This window comes from Mercenaria mercenaria, chromosome 2, assembly GCF_021730395.1.
Source record: "Mercenaria mercenaria strain notata chromosome 2, MADL_Memer_1, whole genome shotgun sequence".
NCBI lineage: Eukaryota > Metazoa > Mollusca > Bivalvia > Venerida > Veneridae > Mercenaria > Mercenaria mercenaria.
The window spans coordinates 90028798-90051253 of NC_069362.1; the positions used below are offsets into that span (position 1 = coordinate 90028798).

Here is a 22456-nt window from a genome sequence, read left to right on the forward strand (position 1 = left end):
GCATTGCCTGGTGGATCTCTAACAAGTTTGTTCAAATTATGCCCCTTGGGTGAAAAGAGGCCCGGCCTTGGGGTCACTCGTTATAATTATGAGTTATACAGGAAAATATACTTAAAAAGTTATCAGATCATATTTCGTAGAATGTTTAATTATAATTACCTGATGACCCCAAGTGATTAGGGATCACTTGACTGTGACCTTAACCTACTGACCTACTTTCTTATTTTTTAAGATACAGCCGTGAAATTTGGATGACATGTACAGTTTTGCACAACGATCTTAAAACTGACTTTCAGTTACCATGAATGTGACCTACTGACCTACTTTCTTAATATTTTAGCATCAGTTTGCCATTTGAAACATGTGGTTCATATTACTCAGGTGAGCGATCCGGGGTCATCATGACCCGCTTGTTAAATACCGTTCTAATTTATCTTTACAAGTACTGTAAATGAGCCTTTGATATTTGTTTAATCCATACGATAAAAAAGAATAATATAACGGTGCATTGGCTAGTAAGGAATTCCTGTTTGACACTGACCGCAAATAATGGAGTAGACCGAAAAGTCTCGGCCGCCGATTTACCGGTCTAATTTTCCCATATGGTTGTGTTTTCCCGCGCCTTTATGTTCATAACTCGTAACAATGAGTAACAAAAGTGTCATAAGTAAAACATTCCACTCGGGCTACCGTAAGTATCATGTATTATTCAGCCTATATTAATTCAGTGGACTTCGCTCACAGCTTAGCACATATTCTTACTTGTAATCTATAAAATAAAGTTGTTTGAAATGATTTCTTTATATTTTATCCCTTTTAAAATCAGACGTGAATCTATGACAGAATTTAAATCGAAATACTTTCACTTACATTTATTGCGGTTATGCCTCATTTTTAACTGAAATATTTAACACCATATATATTCTTACATAGATAGATAGATAGTTTATTAACAAAAGGTTACAAACCCATGAGTTCACATGTAACATATAATCATATAACATTTAAATAGTAATGTCAATGGCGGTGTGAAAATTAGTGATTTTACAAATACACATAAGCTCAGATGTATACCTATGCAATTTGACATATCTTTAAGCAATTGTCTTGGTCATAAACAGTTCTGTCAATTAACACCAATTCCTGGACATATTAACTACATACTAAACTCGTTATAATTAAGTTGGAATCTACTACATAAACATGTATTTATCTGGATATGCTATCATTTGTACATATATATAAATGATATTAAGGTTCTTGTCAAGTCTTTTGAAACCACCTCTCTGGTGAATTTTTGTTTTAGTTTTTTACGCCATATATACCTTTGTTTATCATATACGATATACCAAACTATTTATAATAAGTAGAAGAAACTTTCAAGACAGGTTATATTTTATTGAACAGCACATTTTGTCCTATATCACATGTACTTTGACTGCATGTTCATGTTCTAATTTGTAGAAGATATCAAGTTTCTTTTTCAAAAGTGTTTTGTCATTACTTTTATGATTATTGTGTGTCTAACATATTTCTCCTGGTACTCCGGGAGTTGAGAGTGTTACAAACAATGTACATTTTAAAAAAAACAGAAGTTGCAAAATGAAAGTGAAAGTAGAGCTGTCAAAATGACCAAAAACTGCAATATTTCAAAAATATATCAGTTAATCGGTTTTCATTTCCCGGAGTACCTAGGTAAATGTGTTAGACACACAACAGAAACAAACTTCGAGAAAAAATATGTTTGAAAAAGAAGTTTGATATTTTCTACAATTTAAATAGAATGTGGACAATCGAAGTACATGTGTTGTAAGACAAAATACATGTTACCGGACAAGGTGGCCTTTGCAGGAAGTATTTTCTACCCCTTCTGAACAATTCTGTATATATATGTTATGAATATTACGGGTCTCTGTATATATATTTTATGAATATTACGGGTCTGTCAGGTTTGTTTTCAAAAATGAAACATTACCCGAGGGTGGTATCAAAGGTGTTCACATGATCCTTGAGCTGTGTTTTTCAATGTATGTTGTCATATGTTTTTTCTTCTAGGCGATATAAGATTTTTCGTGTTGATTCGGCGTAACATCGAACTCGTTTATTTATTCCGATTAAGAGGGCAATGGAACTTTATATGAAAACTTCAAAAAGCTAATTAAATGCATCAAACTTCACAATTTTAAAGGTAAGTCAGAAAAAGAGTTGACGGAGCCAGGGTAAAATGTTCGGGATAAAATGGGGACAACTCCGCTAAAACTTCACTATAGGCTTAATTGACTAGGTGTTGTTCATCTGCAAATTACTCTTCTCGTGAAAAAAACGTTACATATTTACTACAGATGTAATATATCTGAGAAAATCCTGTAATTGGTCAGGTCAAGGATCTGAATACAAAATATGCAAAAAACTAAACCAAATTCTAAACAAGATGCCCGGGGAAAAAATTGTTCTATAATGAGATTTAGATTCATTACCTACAGAATTTCACAAGGTAAAACATGCTAATGTCGATAAAGCTGTTGACTGAAAGACAATTATAATATTATATGTTTCAGTGTACACAATATCTATTCAATGCAACAAATATCTAGAAATAATGAGAAAAGGAAAGGTAATAGTTTGAGAACTGTTGTTTACATGTGTTATACTGTATTACAGGTATATAGCTAGATATGATCAGTTTTCCACTGTAATGATGGTTAGGATTGACAAACGGTATTCACCAAATTTCACTTTATAAACATATTGTTTCTCGAGTAAATAAGGTTTAGGGTGACAATTTCATCAAGTATGTGATATAATGCAACTATTCTGTAATCAAACCCACTCACACTGATTACATTAAAAAGTGTAATTATTCAACATTCAATAAGAAAGACATTGCCTCTCTTGATGATCAGAAATATCTCATATTGTGTGTATATTGGGCATATTGTCTGCATTTACAACCGCCACTTATTGCCAAAGAATAATACGATTCACAAATTTATCACGTTTTAAAGGTCGACGGAACAGAAAGAGAATAGTGGTAATTACCATAAGACATATTCATTACTAAGAATGATTTGGATTTGTCCGAAGCTTCCTTCAGATAAATTGGATTTCCTAAATAAACTTTGTTTAATTGTGGTAAGCGGTATTAAACACTGGATGAAAATATGTTATAAGAAGTGTAGGTATCGGTATGTTAATGAAAGGACGTGCTGTTGCCATGACGTGAAGTGTCGTTGATAGCGGCGAGCCGACAAATCAGATCACACGCTTCGCGTGATGAACAAATGTAGGATTTATCACACAGCTATGAAAGCGATTGTATCTGAAGAGCGAAGCCATTAACGATATAAAATATAGAAAAGATCACGTATATACTATCCAAGTAGCAATAATTTCCGGAAGGAATAGTGGCAGTCCTGTCGTGAAATTGGGTTGATTAGGGACTGGATTTTACTTTTTTACGTTATCTCCTGGTTGCGGTCATGAAACTACTTGTCCATACTAGACAATCTGAAAGTTGCAATATTGAAATGAATAATTAGTTGTTTTGCTTATACGAGTTAACTTAAAGGTACGACAATTGCCTTAATCGTATTCTGTCCAGATTCAGATAAATATAACATTAGAATCAATCGTGTTGTCTGCAAACTGAAAGACGTTGTCACTAGGTAAGCATTTTTATGCCCCCCGCCATAAAATGGGGGTGGGGGGCATATAGTGTTACCCCTGTCCGTTATGTGTTCGGAAAAAGGTGATGTTTGTGTCCGGTCCATAATTTTGACCTGTGTCGTCCGATTTCAAAATAATTTGACACAAATAATAAGCATGGATAGACAATGTGTCATGCGCAAAAACCAAGTCCCTACCTCAAAGGTCAAGGTCACAGTTCTTGGTTGAACTTTCACTACTGTAACATATATACTGATAATGTGGTCTTCGTGTCGCCCGGTCCATAACTTTGACATGCGTGGTCCGATTTCAAAATAATTTGACACAAATAATAAGCATGGATAGACGATATGTTATGCCACAAACCAGGTCCCTAGGTGTAAGGTCAAGGTCGCACTTAGAGGCCAAATGTCACATACAAGAATGACTTTGTCTTGAGCATTTCTTCTGCATGCATGGAGGGATTTTGATGTAAGTTGGCTCAGTTGTATACCCTCATGAGACAGAATGTCATGCGCAAGAACCAGGTCCCTAGTTTAGAATTATTTCCCTTTGTTGTTACTTTAAATAGCTTATATTGTAACTTTTTTTGTTACTGGTCGTACGGAAAAAGATCACTTTTCTGTAGTACAACATGCATGTTACATCCAATTTTGAAAAGTATTTTAACCTATCTCAGCCTAATAAGGATTTTTGTGTGGACTTAGGATTTTTTTTGTTAAGATTAACTTCCCTTAGTTGTTACTATAAATAATTTATGCCTGTTACCTTCCTCCTGTTGCGGGGGCATCCGTGTCTGTGACACATTTCTAGTTTTATTCTTCTATAAATGTTTTCTCCTTTGAAGAATATATAATTTTATATTACAGTATTCTTTGGAGTATTTCTTTATCTCCACTGGAGTAGTTCTTACATATAAGTTTAATACATCATAAATAATTTGAGAAAATTGTGAAATACAGGTTTTAGCGGGAAATATTAGGTATAAATGCTGTTATATTTTACAATTATAAGTAAGTGTTAGTACTGTTTTTTGTAAGATCGTATCTGATCGTAAGTGATAATAAATTTGAATAAAGTAATTAATTCTATGTGTGGATTAAAGTAAATAATTTGAAATTCAGTGTAGTTTGTGTTTGTGTATTAATTCTCTAATGTGGCCAAAATAAAATAAAACTGTAATTTGATCGTCGCCACAGACATTATTGATACAATCGCTTTCCCGCTAGATTGAAAGGGATGCATCACCATTTTAAAAGTAGATGCAAACGAGTTTTATAAGGAATAATTAATTATTTTAAATTGATTTAAAAGTAGATGCAATCGCTTTCCGGCCAGACTAAAACTAACATAACATTTTCAAAAAGGAAGAGATGACAGTTTTCTCGCAAGATTGAAAGCTATATAACATTCTGCATAAGGAAGAAAAATACGGATTAATATCCAAAAGGTAAAATAGAGGAAGTGGAAAACCACTGGTCGTCAAACACGACATAAATGAAAATGTTGCAGCTCGGTTCATGAACGCTAGAAGAAATGCAACATCCTCTAGTCTCGGGTTAAGCGGAACTCACCATTTACACATATTACGAGTACTAAAAACAATTAGAAACATACGCATAATTTATGTGTTCAAAAAGCAGTATACATGGACCCTTCAATGATACACAGAGTGCAGTTCCATGAAAAATGGCGTATAGGCCCCAGTTAAAATTGTAGGTTTGTCGCGTTCCAAAAAAAGGCAGTCTTCCAAAAGCGCAACCCATAGTGCACGCACGTATACAAGCCTAGCAACACAACGCACAGACACAGACAAAGTAAACGCTCGAGGACAACACGAACAAAGGAACACGGGGGACACAGCCTTGGAACGGTCAGTGGCAAAACCACCACTGTTGAGAAAAAACCGGTGTAATGAAGTATTTCGACCCCCATAGAATAATGACCCCCCGGTCATTATTCTTTAGAAAAAGTGACCCCCCGGTCATAGTATTATGACCTCCAGATCATAGTACTATGACTCCCCCACGTGAAGTAAACTGAACCTCACGAAGAATATTGACTCCCATAAAAAAACGACCCCCGGTCATTTGGTCAAATTAGTGATAACTCATGTATCTAAGGCCTAATTGCTGCATTTTATGCCCCCACTCGGGGGAGGGGGGCATATAGATTTGCCCTTGTCCGCCCGTCCGTCCTTCCGTTTGACCATTAGCACCAGATACCATCACTTGACACAGAAATCAGAGCATTCCGCAACGGGAAAAGGGATTCTATTTCTAGACGCTGTATCTTGGTGTATACATATTTTTTTCAGGAAAATAACAATTCGCAATACGTTCACAAAACACACCAGTGTCAATAATCCCTGCAAACTTCGGTATGAAGTAATTCTTCAGAAGAAAACTGCACAAGAAACTGCTAGCATAGACCTTAGTATTAATAGAAGTTGCAATACTTGGCAGTGGCAGTAAAGTACGGTAGCGGCAACAATAGAAAGTAGTAGTAGTAGTAGTAGTGGTGGTGGTGGTAGTGGTAGTGGTAGTGGTAGTGGCAGTGGTAGTGGCAGTTGCAGTAGCAGCAGCAGCAGCAGAGGAATAAGTGACAGCAACAACAGCAGCAGGAGAAGAAGAGGTAGATGTACAAGACGTATTAGTGGAAGCAGGTATAATAGTATCAGTAGTAGCAGTTGTAGTAGTAGTAGTAGAAGTAGTTATAGAAGTAGTAGTAGAAGAAGAAGTAGTAATAGCAATAGAAGTAGCGGCACCTGTAGTAGTAGTAGTACAATCAAATGTTAACTATTGGCAATGGAGGGTATTAGAGTTGTAGATCTAGTAAACATGTCCGTAAGGTTTGGTGGGGATCACTTTTTAATAGATATTATCGTCGAAAGTCTTATTAGGAGCCGGTGTTTTACACGGAAAGAGTAACTTTTTTAAATAGAATAATGTCCGGGAATCGATATTGTACGAGAGTTCGAATGTAGTAATTTCGGCAGTGAGTATTTTACATGGAAGGAGTCACTTTTTCTATAGAATAATAACCGGGGTCGTTATTCTATGAGATTCGAAGGGAGTCATCTTTAGGGAGTCAGTAGTTTACTTGGAGGGGTCAGTTTTTATATAGAATAATGACCGGGGGTCGTTATTCTATAGAGTTTTCAAAGGGAGTCAGTTTTTTATAAGGGGAGTCAATATTTTACAGGAAAGGAGTCACATTTTCTATAGAATAATGACCGGGGGGTCGTTATTCTATGGGGGTCGAAATACTTCATTACACCGGCATTCGATGCGCGCCTATTCATTCTTAAATACATAATGTTACAGCAGTATACCTCAGTATTAGTGTCCAATATCTATTATTATTTTAAAGAAAGTCCTAAGTACAATAGTGTATATTTCCTGGTTTCTATTAGCACTGTCGTTGTCAGTAGGGATTATTATCATACTCGTTCAAAAACCTTCAAAGGGGATGCTCTGGTGCAATACTTGACTTTCACTTTCAAAAAAAGCTCATTTATTATGTAAACATATAATCTTTAGTTAATCACTTCACCTCTTTCATCCATGTTCGTAAGCAGTTAGTCTTCCGAATTTTTTTTATATATTCAAATAAAAATAAATAATAGACAATTAAATTTTTTAAAGAAAGATGTTTTCTATTGCATTGGAAAAGGCATAAATTAAATTGTCACCTGACACATGTTTTGACAGTTAAAGACTTGCAAGTATGCTTGAAAAGAAAGTAAAAATGTATGTATATTTTAATTTTCTTATAAGAGACACTGCATTTGAAAAAAAAAAATACATCACTGTAACAGGCTCAATTGAAATAAATGCCAATACTACTGTCCTGGTGAACCGTTAAATTGTTTCAATACATATAAACATTTTGTTTTAAGATTAAATACGTTTTATTCTGCAAACAATATACACAATATCTGTTCAATGCAGACAATATTATCAATATTTATTTCATTATTATTTTATTATTCCTTGAATTTTTAAGTGCTCCTAAAACAGTTCAGTGAAATTTAATGTCTTTTTTTGTAACAAATCATAAACAGCAGAAAAAAATGGTTATGTCATAGCTCTCCTTTCTTCAGTCTCATCACTTGCCGTAAATAATTCTCGGTAAGCTCACACCTGGTCTGATATAATCTGCTCTTCTTGCCTCCCGTTTCTTCATATAGAAGCCGAGATAGGCCGGGCTAACCTGATCAAATGTACCTGCCATAACTCCCATTCCTCTCTTCAAATCTAACTCGTTCATTTGTTTCATCATGTCCACATCTCCAACGCTCTGATATCTGCTCCTTACTGTCAGTTTGCGTTTAGGAGTGTCTGGATATGATCGTGTTGTCTTATAGGATTGCTTGTCTGATTGGTTGTCCCGACTTAATTCCCTTGGATCCGTGCATGGGTCAATATGGTGCTTAAGCAAAATTATTCTTAGTTTCTTGTTGTTTTTTCGTAGTTCACTACATCTTGCTTCTGCTTTCAAAAAATCTTCTTTAGTTGTTTCCCAAACTTTTGTTTCTTTCTGCAAATCATTTAATTTCTGCACTGCGTCTGAAAACTTTTGCTTTGTCTCTTCAAGTTCTATCTCAAGTTTATCATGGAGAATTTTGGCTTCAACCATGTCTTCATGTCGTTTATCATTGTTAACCTTTGTTGCTTCAAGTGTTTCTTTAAGCTCTTCCATCATATCAAGCGTCATTCCATATTCTGCCATTTGTTTTCGTTGCATTCTTTCATTTTCTCTTCTGAGATATTTAATTTGTCCAAGAGTTTTCCGTATTTCTTTCTCGTTTTCTGATTGTTTAAGATCCAACTGCTCTTGGAAAGAAGAAATCAGTTCTTTTTTCTCCCGCTGCAAAAGTTCCTTATTGACCGACTGTTTTGCAGGATCAAGAGTAGAACTTGGAGCTACAGACCTTTCAAGCTTATCTTCCGATTTTAGCATACCTCCTGATTTCTGTTTTGCATTTTTGCCAGACTTCTGGCCGATTGTTTTTGCCTTTGGAGGCATAGCAGTTCAATAAATTAAATGAATTGTGTTTCAGAATCTAAGTATCTATATTTATCCCCAATATCAAAAATATATATTAATAAGAATAGTGATTAATCCGTAGTAACGGTCACATTATTGTTGAACAGTTTTTAGTAACTATCGCTTTAACAATGTTTTACTGAAACAATAGGATCAAAAACCACGAATGATTACATTGTATTATTGTATTCTATTATTTTGATTTCAAAAGAAAAGTTGAAATACCACCAAAAAATAGTTTTTGTTTTTCATGCATGGATTATTTATCAAAACAATCGTTAAATGATACCCTTGCAAAGTGATATTATAGAAAGTTTTAATAAATACCACACTTCAGAGGCGTTGAATGAAATCGTAACTAGATAAACCAGCCATTAGAATTACACGCTCCTTTATTGCTGAAAATTGATTTTAACGAGCGAAGTTTGATTACTACTGAAGAAAACAGTAGCTATATACGCGAAAACAAACATATCATCGTTTTCACTTGTATGAAAGATGAACGGATGTATTATGTGACTGAGCATTCGTCTGTCTGTGCTTCATAATTTTGTCAGATACATAACTTAAAAACTGATCAGTGTAATTTATGCCGATGTGAAAGCGAACTCAGATAAAGAGGTAGAAGATTATGGCAAAAAATTGAGGTCAAAGATCAAATATCAAACTTTTCTTGTCCCCTTCCAAAACCCCAATTTTTGTTCAGTTACACGAGAAAGTTGGTTACTTATTCCTTATTCCTTTTCCGAATAAGGAATAAGTAACTAGGTACATTTGTTACTTATTCCTTATTCAAATGCGAATAAGTAACAGACACATTAACACCAGATAAGTCTCATCTCCTACAAAACGTGTTCTGAACACATCTCAAATCTATTTCGCTAAGAAATGATATAAGTCGAATAAGGAATAAGTGAATGGATTCATTTTGTTACTTATTCCTTATTCAAACGCGAATAAGGAACAGACAAATTAATACCAGATAAAGTCTCACCTCGTTCACCATATTTGTTAAAATGTTGTAAGAATAAAAACAGTATCGTTAAAATGACATTACATCGAAAACAGTCTGAATTGAAATCGAACCCACGGTAAAATGCGTGAAAGTCGGAGAACTTGTGCCATTGGTAAACTATGCATGTTATTTTGGTCAATTTAGATATTTTCAGGTTACAAATGTGGTGTAAATTAAAGAAAACGCCCGAAAATATTGGCAAAGATTACTGAGTGGCACCTATCAATACTTACGGACAACAATATCTAAATGTTATCTCCGTTCTGTGATCCGGGATAGTATGATGCGGGAAAGTGATAAATAAATTTTGTAGTTTAGGTTATACACATACTGAATATTTTTGTAAGTTTTTATATTGTGCTATATTTCTGTTGTATAATTTCAACTTAAAAAGCAACACTGTGATTATTTTCTGAGCAAATAAACGCAAATTTTGTCGGAAAGGTAACTTTTTTGGTAAAAGAAATGCTACTTGTAATTATTACATCCGAAGTATTACTGGGCCTTTAAACTGTTTCTTACTATAACTCCAATATATGAACTGCTAATTGTTTCTTTTCAAAGTGATAAAGATTAAGTAACTTTCATAGGTCCATATGCTATACTTGAATTCCAAGTGCGTTAAATTTCCTAAGCATTTCATTCAAAATAAGTTTTAGTAATACATCAACTGTATATTTTTCCTGAAACAATCTGTTTTCCTCATGCAATGAAGCCAATATATAAACTGACCTAATGTTAATTTCAATGTCAAAAGCTGACCGTGGAGAAGGGTGCTAGTAATTTGATAGGGATATTAAAAGCCAATCTAAAGGTGCTATCTGTAACTCTCTGGCATTCCATGTTATTATAATTTCACGCCAATCATTAACCCTCTGAATAGAAATTCTGCGAGAAATTGAAATCTTCAGACATTTTAGTAGGAGTGATATTAGAATTGTTGTTAATTTGTCTGTTACTTATTCGCGTTTGAATAAGAAATAAGTAACAAAATGAATCCAGTTACTTATTCCTTATTCGACTTGTATCATTTCTCGGCGAAGAAGATATGACATGTGTTCAGAACACGTTTTGTAGGTCTTACAGTGAGTATTTAAATCATGTTGAAGAAATGGTGAACGAGCTGAGACTTTATCTGGTATTAATTTGCTTGTTACTTATTCGCGTTTGAATAAGGAATAAGTAACAAAATGAATCCAGTTACTTTCCTTAGTCGTTTTATATCGTTTCTCGGCGAAGGAGATATGACATGTGTTCACAACACGTTTGGTAGGTCTTATAATAAATAATTAAATCATGTTGAAGAATGGTGAACGAGATGAGACTTTATATGGTATTAATTTGTCTGTTACTTATTCGCGTTTGAATAAGGAATAAGTAACAAAATGAAACTAGTTACTTATTCCTTATTCAACTTTTATCATTTCACAGCGAAAACAATATAACACGTTTTGTAGGTCTTATAACGAGTAATTAAATCATGTTGAACAAATGGTGAACGAGATGAGACTTTATTTGTTGTTAATTTGTCTGTTACTTATTCGCGTTTGAATAAGGAATAAGTAACAAAATGAAACCAGCTACTTATTCCTTATTAGACTTATATGCTCTTTCGGTGAAACAGATATATGAGATGTGTTCAGAACACGTTTTGTAGGTGTTATAGTGAGTAATAAAATAAGGTTGAAGAAATGATGAACGAGTTGAGGTGTTATCTCAAGTCATCTTTTACTTTTTCCAGTTCTAATTATTTGACTTCTGCAATTTTCTGATGAAAGAAAGATGCTGTGTGTTCGGAACACGTTTTGTAGGTTGAAAAGTGTGTTACTAAAACATATTAAAAAATGGTAAACGTGATGAGACTTAATCTGGTGTTTATTTCTCTGTTACTTATTCGCGTTTGAATAAGGAATAAGTAACAAAATGAAACCAGCTACTTATTCCTTATTACACTTATTTGCTTTTTCGGTGACACAGATATATGAGATGTGTTCACAGCACGTTTTGTAGGTGTTATGGTGAGTAATAAAATCAAGTTGATTTGATTGATTGAGTTGGTTTTTACGGCGAATCGACACAAAATGGTCATATATCGCCGAGGAAATCAAGTTGAAAATCAAGTTGAAGAAATGATGAACGAGATGAGGTGTTATTTTAAGTTCATTCATCTTTTACTTTTTCCAGTTCTAATAATTCGACTTCTGCAATTTTCTGATGAAAGAAAGATGCCAGGTGTTCGGAACACGTTTTATAGGTTGAAAAGTGTGTTACTTAAACATATTGAAAAAATGGTGAACGTGATGAGACTTAATCTGGTGTTTATTTCTCTGTTACTTATTCGCGTTTGAATAAGGAATAAGTAACAAAATGAAACTAGTTACTTATTTCTTATTCGACTTATAATATTTCTAGGCTAAAAAAGATACGGCATTTGTTCAGAACACGTTTTGTATGTCTTATAGTGAGTAATTAAATCATGTTGAAGAAACAGTGAACGCGATGAGACTTTATTTTGTTATTAATTTGTCTGTTACTTATTCGCGTTTGAATAAGGAATAAGTAACAAAATGAATCCAATTGCTTATTCCTTATTCGACGTATATCATTTCTCGGCGAAAACGATATGACATGTGTTCACAACATCTTATAGTGAATAATTAAATTATGTTGAAGAAATTGTGAACGAGATGAGACTTTATATGGTATTAATTTGTTTGTTACTTATTCGCGTTTGAATAAGGAATAAGTAACAAAATGAATCAAGTTAGTTATTCCTTATTTGACTTTTATCGTTTCTTGTCGAAACAGATATGTGATGTGTTCAGAACACGTTTTGTAGGAGATGAGACTTTATCTGGTGTTAATATGTCTGTTACTTATTCGCATTTGAATAAGGAATAAGTAACAAAATGTATCTAGTTACTTCTTCCTATAAGTAACCAATTTTCTCGTCATCTATACATGGGACGTTTCATTAGAAAACCTGCAGAAGTGATTTGATATAATTCTTATTTTATTATAGTTTAAAATACTGTAAAATCATTGTTTTCCTTATGTTCATGCAGAACTAGTATATTGCAATTCCGTTATCTATGTACACTATTTTGCAAATAAATGTCATTTGTGTTGTCACGGCAACCGAAATTCCAAAGCACCAATGCACCATGTATAGATGAAAGTCCGTGGTGATACCAAAATACAAGGTTAAGTTAATATTGAGTGAAAGAATTTTAAAGTGTTTCTAAATATTCAAATGTATAACGTTTAGTTTGTGATACGCATAATTTGTCGCATCAATCACAGGAAAAATACACGCCACATGCTGCTTTCATGACGTTCCTAACTTCACTGACTGCCTTCAATATCTTATTTAGACGCATTGTTTGAAATAGTGAAGATATTTTTTTTTCAAATTTGAAAGGTAAAAGAATGTCCTTTATGAAAATGTTGTTATATCAATTTCGATTTTTTTTTTGTTATTAACACATGTTTTGTCATGGAACGGCTCATATGTTTTGGATAAATATTGAATTAAGTATATGTATGCATTTAATAAACATACTTTGCGTAAGAAATCATATGAAAATAAGAACTATTGTATTATACTTGTCAAATAGTTTCATTGACAAATATACATTTAGCCAAAATTCATTAGAATTACAAGTTTGTGAATTTTCAGTAGAAGTATTACCGTCCTTTACCTATGTTGGTTGGGCAACCAAGATAGCTTAGAAATATACGAATTCTGAAGCGACACACAGTTTTAAAACTTGCCGCTGAAATATTCCAATACATAGAAAATGCGAATGTAAAATTAGAAAATATATTGAAATGAAAAGCAGTAACCCACTGTTTAAATACTTTCGTATTAAAACGGAGTAATTACAAAGTTTGTAAAAGAATAATAAAAATACAAATCTGATAGGTACCTAACTATGAAATGGGTCCTAAAGTTCCTAAAATAAATCTCAGATACTAAATATGAAAAATGCCATAAAAATGTTGCTCGTATGCGACTGACTTCCTTTAAGGATGTTTTCAGTATGTTTTTAATTCAACTTCTCGGTTAAACAGGACCTTAAATCTTCCCTAGTTTCCTTTCGATGCAGCCACGCAAACCAACAGTTTTGCCGTAACCCTGTCCTATCACCACGTAACCCTTTCAACACACGCGCACACACACACAAAATATCTTTTAATTTTACTGCCTCCTAGGATCTAAAACTTCGGGTGTATTTTGCCTTTGATGAACTCCTGTTTATATAAAACATTTTTTTTTTCATTAATTTTGTTATTCATACTTTCTACTTTATGTTTAAACATTTATTTGCGATACGTTGCGATATTTATCATTTGTTTATAAAATATTACATTGCATGACCTAAAGTTTTACGTTTGCAGAATTTCCGAAGTTAAAAATTATCTTAAGGTACGACCTACCTGATTGCGAATATTTCATATGTTCAAAACAATGTTACAGTAATATACTGTATCCAGTGAGATACTTATATGCACAATTTAAACATTTTTTACCGTGCCGTGTTTTATAAATTTTGTATCATTAATGAGATTTCCTCAAGCTCAAGTAGAGACATATTTCAAAGTGATGGCCACTGTTCAAAACGTTTGCAGAGAATTCATTTTACCATTGATTTTGATAAGAGAAACGTCGTAATATTGGTAAACAATTATAAAACACAAAATAAAACTGTGAGTATCTTTTTTCCTAGAGTGCCTCAAGCAAAAGGATTTAATAAGACAAAAATCTAATTCCAACATTGAAAAATTAAGGTCGAGTCCTGTGTGACTGGTTTTGAATTTTGCTCACTTCATTCAAAAATAAACTTGGGACAGAAGTAAAACCTACCTACATTTCTTTCACAATATATAATTTAAAGAGTAAAGGCAAAATAGAAACTTATACCGCATGTATCTCAGTATTTTTAAAGATGTCTTACTCTGCCCCCTTCCGTTTCATAGGTTAATTCACTTTGAACAGCAAGAAATCACTTATCAAATGAAAAATTTTCACTTTTGCACAATAAATCAATAATAAGTCTTGAAAAAAGTAAAAACGTGCTAGAAAAAAAGGAATATAAGGAAATAAAGTTGGTCCCAGTGGGGCTTGAACCTATGCCCCCTGAAAATTTTAAGTCAAAGTAGATAAACTCAGAATAGACAGTAACATATGCATAAAAATACGTAACAATGTTAAGCGTATTTGGCTTTGCTTAAGGTTTATTAGTATATCAAGAAATCACAGAAATATTTGATAAAAACATATACCAGTTCTACCGTACAGGTATACCTCAAATTTGGAACGGTGTTAAAAGTTACAAGGAGCTTTTTGTGTTATCATAATGTACATTATCTTATATGACAGCTGTTATTCACTTCTACATATATATACACCAGTGTAAATGCAATCAAAATGTTCTTGCAAACATTTTGCTGAGGTGTCTGAAAAGCAGTAAATACATTCTGCATGATTTCGTGTTGTCAATTCTATCGGGGGATTACGTTCATCAAACTGTAATAACATATCAGACATGTTAAAATCGTGGGTAATGGTACTTAAAAGCTTACCGAAGTTTTATGGTAAGCCTAGAGAAAGAAAAGTAAGGACTGACAGCATCTTACTTCAGTTTAATTATGTTTATATAAGTAATGTTTTATAATTATATCAGATATAAATATCCGTGGAAGTGTCACATATATTCAAATAATAAGAAAATTTGATAAAAGATATATTAATTTATTGCGTTTAGTTCTCAAATCAGAAAATAAGCAGCAAAAACTCAACCTGAATAAACATCTACCTTTCTATCTATATCAGTAAATGAGGTATATTTTAGTTCCAAGATATCTTCTGAGGTGATAACTTTTGTCTAATTGACACAGCGTTGATTGTTCTTTTCTGCCTTAGAGGCGACTGTATGTTTCTTCCATGTTTATTTGCTAATTGAACTTTTTTAGTGATTTCATCAGGGTTTAAATGATGCTTGAGTAACGTTGCACGAAGTTGTTGGTTAATTTTTGATAATTTGCGACAGCGTCCTTCCGTGTAATCCAATAATTCCTTGGTATCATCCCAAACTTTTCGTTCTTTCCTAAATGACCGTAATTCCTTTTGACACGTAACAAATCTTGACTTTAATTGTTCCATTTCGTGCTGGAGCCGATCGAATTTCTGTTTTTTCACTTCAATCTCTGCGAGAAGCGTTGCATTTTCTGTCTTGGCTCTATGTATCTCGGCACGCAATGCTTCAACTGTGTCCACTGTAACGCTGTATTTTTTCTCTTGCTCATGCTGTAGTTGTACGTTGCTCTTTCTAATACTTTCAAGTTGTAGGGTCAAGCTAAGTATTTCACTTTTTGTCATAAGTCCATTGTATCTCGTGTCGTTTGGCGCTGACATGGATGTTTCCATCGTTCGGGAAGACTTCTGCGACTTATAACTTCTGGCACTTTTTTGCGAGATTAATTCTTTTGCTCGCCGTTCATCTGCTTGTTTTGCCATATTTTCCCTATTTCATTAAAAAACAAAATAGCGATAACCTTTACTACATATTCTTCTTTGTTTGACTTTAAGATTTAAAAGTCACATTTATAAAGTTAGTTTAAACGAGTCTTTGTTCTTTGCATTTCAAAATAAATATTTAAACGCTGGGGTTAACAGAGCGCTTGGATTCCTTCATTTTGACGGCAAATTTTAAACTGACACTTTTTGGCGATAAAGTAAATAAAGGAATGGCATTCTTTTGTTTAACTATGCTTAATGATGGATGAAATATAATATATCTTCATTTCTTTGTGCTGTTAAATGTCATAAACTCAGTACATTTTATCATCAGAGTAACATGTTTGTTCATTTTTATAACTCCAACAATGCTGACGGGATTTCAGTGAACTTCACGGAAGTGATGGGTATATCCTCGTTGAGCGTATTGTCAGCAAATTCCGTTCAGATTATGTATGGCACAGTGAATACCGTTTTTGAGTTATGGCCGTGATTTTATACTAAAAGTCTTCAAAGAAATGTTCTCCGCATTTTCGTCTTCAAACTTTATTTGCTGGATTTCAAGAAAGTTTTCTCTTGGCAAATTGGCAAAAACGTTCTGATCTACAAAATGCTTGGAACCGCCTCGGTAGCCTAGTGGTACAGCGTCCGCTTCGAGTGTGGGAGGTCATGGGTTCGATCCCCGGCCGCGTCATACCAAAGACGTAAAAAAATGGTACTAGTAGCTTCCTCGCTTGGCGCTTAGCATTAAGAGGATAGTGCTAGGACTGGTCAGCCCGGTGTCAGTATAATGTGACTGGGTGGGGTATCATGCCACGTGTCTGAGGCGTGATATTCCATAAAGTTGGGCATTGTGCTCACTGCTACAAGTAGACACCGTCGATTATATGACTGAAAAATTGTTGAAAAAGACGTTAAACCCGAACACACACACACACACACACACACACACACACACACACACAAAACGCTTGGTAAAGCTTGAACTATCCAGCAATAACAGAGGACAGGACCATTTCCGGTACTTAGACATGCACAATTGTCAAGAGATCCGAACTTTAGAAACATTAGACGGTTTTTAGTAACAAACAAAAACAAACGACAGATATCACAAAAGGGTGGCGTTTACCGAATTCTATTAGCATGATAAAAGAGGCCAGAACGAAGTCGTTACCATGAGGTGTCGGCCCGGTATAATTTCTCCTTCTTTGCTGTATAGTAAAACAAGCACTTTTGGACATGGATTGTGAATTTCACAACAAAATTGCAGCATTGACAGCTCTGTATTTCTGAAGAGTAATACTATCACAGTCAATATATCACAGAAAAACACCACCATCAACGATGAACTTTTTTGCTACTCATCAAAGAATCTAGTCCATGTTTAAATTTCCCACTGACATCTATCATGGCCACCAGTCTGGTGTAGTTTTTTAATCCTTCCGCACAGAAATGTAATCCTGAAAAACACACATAAAACAACTGTTAAAGACATCAGAAATGACAAAAAATGTACACAGTATCAATAAATACATTTGGAATATAACATGTCAAAGTAGGGATAGCGTTAAATTGGGAACTTCAAAATTTCAAAGAACTACTTTCTAGGATACAACGACCCGGAAGTACTTCTATACCGGGGTGACACCTAAATCTTATCAAATTTTTAATTTAGCCAAATTTTTCCCATAAAATCTTGTAACTTAGGGTTTTGCGAGAAAAGTTACACAAGACATTGTCATCGCAAAGAAAATTTTGTCCCGCAGAAACATTTCAAACATTAGACCTACTTTGCGGAGAAATTGGCTCGGAAACCGGAATTTTGAAGAAAAAAGGCACATTACAAAATTTGCCTTCCTTCTGAAAATTTCAATCAGATTTTCATGAAATCAACTGTGATATCACTAGTTAATGCTTATAGTATGTTTTATGTAACTTTAAGCTTATTTATTTTGAAAAATGATGTATCAAAATGAGTATTTACTTTAAAAATATGCAATTTTTAGTAAAAATGCATAATTTACCCACTACAATTGCAGAAAAATGAAACTTTTAATGATTGAAAGACCAAAACCCACAAGCAAAGACCAATATGTGATTATATTTATGACAATTACTGGAAGTAAAACAGATCAATACATCACAGACTATCTTAAAATGAATTATTTCTTCGGCTAAGCCGAACAATGCCTGAAACGCCAAATGCAAAGCCGATCCGCGCCATCTTGGAAGCAGGCAAGTGCGGAAGGTCAAGAACTCCAACTGGAGCCAGACACAGCTCAGGGTACCCCTGAAACTGTCAAGCAGTTACTGACATTTTAGGCTACAGTTCTGACTAAAGACATTAGGACCAGAGGGCAATGCACGGGTGGAACATGTAAATCGCTTACCGAAAACTAGCCGTCATTCTGCGGTGTTACACTGGGAATCACAGCTTCTGCCCGCTCGACTTAATAGGTTGGTCTGGTTTATGGGTAGCTGCTGACTGGTTGTACGATTCTATATTTCCTTCTGACATATGGAATTCATCGCCTGCAAATGACAAAAGAAAAATTGTGAACCGGTGTCGGCCTTTCTTGAGAAACAGCTGAGTGTGTGTGTATAGTTCTAAGTGTGATCAGGAACACCTATATAAAAAAGTGACATAATATTCACAGATTGGTACCATCTATCATTTCTTTATCATTCTGATATCAACTGGTTCAGGAACTTTACAGGAAGTCTGTCATTAAAACACTGCAACTGAATCATTTTCTACATATATGTTAGCTGAAACAGTGAAAAGAATATTAAAATAACTATTACCAGACAACCTCTTTCAGCACAGACAATAAAGTATCTGAAATGCACATTTAAAAGAATTGAAACACAAAAATGCTATGAAAAAACAACATACAGAAAAACATGAATAAAAGTCCCAACAGGAAAAGTCCTATCTAAAGAATGAAGTAGAATGAATCAAGCAAAACTGAAATACAAATACGGTCAAGTTGTGTTTCCAGTCAGTACCAGGACAAATACATATTAAGGAAACTGCACGAGGCCGACCCAGGAAATCAGCCCCATTAAATATTTTCTTAGTAACACAGACCTGCGTTGTAAACCTGAAAAGCAAATCAGAATAGAAGCATCCCATTCAAGGCAGAATGTATCTGACGACGGCCTGATGTGGGCTGAAGCTGAAAGCTCGGAATATGTTCTAAACTGAAAAAACAAATGAATAAATAAAATAATACACAAACAACAACAACAACAACTATATTATCACACTGAAGCAACCTCCATGTAATTCCCTGTGTAATACAACCAATGTCCTGTCAGTGTAAAGAAAACTTGTTATACATTAATAATGCCGACAAATGCACTCGGCACACCGGTAAGCAATGTCCTTCAATGCCAAAATGCCGGTAGCACATTGGATTTGACTGAAATGAGAAAAATAATTATTTCATGTAATATTAGTTATGCGTCTCATACGCAAGGGAACGAACATTCACGCAATTTCTTTATATCATATATGAGACGCCTGCTGACTGGCTTTAACATCAGTGTAATAACACCGTGACCGGTTCGAGATCCAGGCCCGACAAGCAATCAGTCTCTCCGACTCCTGTTACGAAACCGACTATAGCCTCATTTATAAACCCATCCGGTCCAAAATGTACAGCTTCCACACATACGACACTGTTCATCCACGGTCTACTGCGGCACTATGTAACATGTTCACATATATATACTTATAAATTCTTCGGAAAAGAGACGCTATGCGAAATAGAAAATTTTTTTAAAAAAATTAAGAAATTTAAATTTATATTTTTTTCTTAAAATTAAAGTGAAAAACTATGTGTCTTCTTTTTATATAGCCTTTTTAAAGCTTCCTGCTTGTTCAGTGTCTTTGCATTATAGTAGAAGACTGACAAATCAAGAGGAGACAACTATTACTCAAATTTCAAAGAAAATTCAACTACTGAATTTTTAAAATTTGAATAAAATTAAAATTTCACAAACCTTGGAAATATCCTTTTAGCCACTGATTTGTATTGTTATCAGCTACTAGTGTGTGAAGTTTCATGACTGTAAACCCTATGTTGCTGAGATATTCCACTTTCTGAATTTGCCATATAGGTGTCGGCCCGGTATAATTTCTCCTTCTTTGCTGTATAGTAAAACAAGCACTTTTGGACATGGATTGTGAATTTCACAACAAAATTTCAGCATTGACAGCTCTGTATTTCTGAAGAGTAATACTATCACAGTCAATATATCACAGAAAAACACCACCATCAACGATGAACTTTTTTGCTACACATCAAAGTATCTAGTCCATGTTTAAATTTCCCACTGACATCTGTCATGGCCACCAGTCTGGTGTAGTTTTTTAATCCTTCCGCACAGAAATGTAATCCTGAAAAACACACATAAAACAACTGTTAAAGACATCAGAAATGACAAAAAATGTACACAGTATCAATAAATACATTTGGAATATAACATGTCAAAGTAGGGATAGCGTTAAATTGGGAACTTCAAAATTTCAAAGAACTACTTTCTAGGATACAACGACCCGGAAGTACTTCTATACCGGGGTGACACCATGAAAGAAATATTCGGAGTGAATTGTAATTATTTAGGTCACATATTACCATTAGGGTTATGAGATTGTTGTGTTTGTTTTACAGTATGTTTGATCGAAAACATTTTTGCATGAAGTATAATCCCCGTGTTTCTTGTAAGTGTAGATTAAATGCATTCCAAAGGATCCATGTGTGTACTACAGCCATTAAACGGTTACTGTCTTTATAGTTAACAAAGTAACCTAACGATTTTACAATGTTTCTGCCTATAGATAGGTGTTAGTTTTACGGTAGATATGGTTCGTCACTTGCACTTGAGCCTGACCTTTAGACGAAGGAAGTCAGGCATTCAGACTGACTTTGATATACAACTGTATATAACATGTATCATAGCAAAATGTCTTATTAGTGCTGTAGGTAGAGCAGTTTGCTGACTTGGGACATTTCGTTATGTCGCGTTGGCGTGTGCGCGGTTTATATAGCAATTTCCGTTGTGTCATCCTGGCGCGCGTTCAAACGCGCCATAACGAAATATTGAACGTTTATGAGTCGTTTTACACATGCATCAACGCGAAAATATGAATCTTACACCAAAACATAACGAAACGTTGCAAGCGACAGAACGAAACATTTTATTTCGCCTTGGCGTGCGCGCAGTGAACAAAGATTTCTTTCTGGCATGATGGTGCATACGCCAAAACAAATATGTTTTGTTTTTTCGCGTTGGAGTGCCCGGTATGAACAAAGATTTCGTTTTTGCATCTTAGTGCGCGCACCACAACGAAGTAAAATGTTTTATTGTCTCACGTTGGTGTGCGCACCAAAACATACTTTGTTTGTTAATGATACCATGCCAACATGAAATAAAATGTTTCATTCTGCCGCGTACTACGTTTCTTTCTATTGCATTGTTAGCTTCGCTTTGTTGCATTGGCACGCGGCCAAAACTTCACAAAAAATCAATATTTTGCACATGTTCCATAGAAAGACAACGAAATGTACAATAAAAGCGGCGAACGCCAACAGGACATAAGTAAATGTCCTAAATCAGTCACCATAGGTTTCTGATAAATAGGATCCCGCACTGAAGTTTGTCATTCAGTATTTCATTTTTTCACAATTCATTGTTGTTTTTTGGTTCACATTAGGTTAAGAGTCGCACCGCTTTACGTCATATGGACTCTTTTCAAACTTACGTTGGTAGAGGAAGACCTTAGGTGCGCCATTGAGCATTATTACAGGTATGGGCGGGCACCTGTATAGAATCGTCGACTTTCCGTAAGCCGACTAAGTGGCTTCCTAACATGAAGAATTACACACCCAAAGCGAGGTATCAAACCAACATTGATGAAACGCGAGTGATTTGAAGTAAGCGCCTTTAACCACTCTGTCATGGAGGCCCCTATTTTAACAAATGAAGTTTAATTAGCAGTCTTTTTTAGTTTTACAAGAATGTTTTATCTACTTCATTTTTTTTTTATTTTGATAAGAGGTCTACTTATAGCTATCTCAATCCACACTTCTTCTGGCAAAACGCATATAGTTCTTTTCTGTCGCCACTATCTTGCGAATATCTTTTATGTTTTACCTGCATATTTACCGTTTTAGCTTCTGTTTCATTAAACAGTT

The 22456-nt window shown here is 34.5% G+C and overlaps 1 protein-coding gene and 1 long non-coding RNA gene across 2 annotated transcripts; both read right to left on the bottom strand.

Annotated features, from left to right (window-relative positions):
• Positions 1 to 7776: 7776 nt before the first annotated feature.
• Positions 7777 to 8697, bottom strand: LOC128549741 (synaptonemal complex protein 1-like). The gene has a single exon (XM_053527189.1). It carries the CDS (start codon positions 8695 to 8697, stop codon positions 7777 to 7779), a length of 921 nt encoding a protein of 306 aa, XP_053383164.1.
• An 8647-nt stretch (positions 8698 to 17344) lies between these two features.
• LOC128555271 (uncharacterized) lies at positions 17345 to 20846 on the bottom strand. Its single transcript, XR_008369932.1, has 3 exons — positions 20262 to 20846; positions 18644 to 18785; positions 17345 to 17713 (listed from the first exon to the last, which is right to left on the bottom strand). It is a non-coding gene; the product is annotated as an uncharacterized LOC128555271 (long non-coding RNA).
• Positions 20847 to 22456: the final 1610 nt, after the last annotated feature.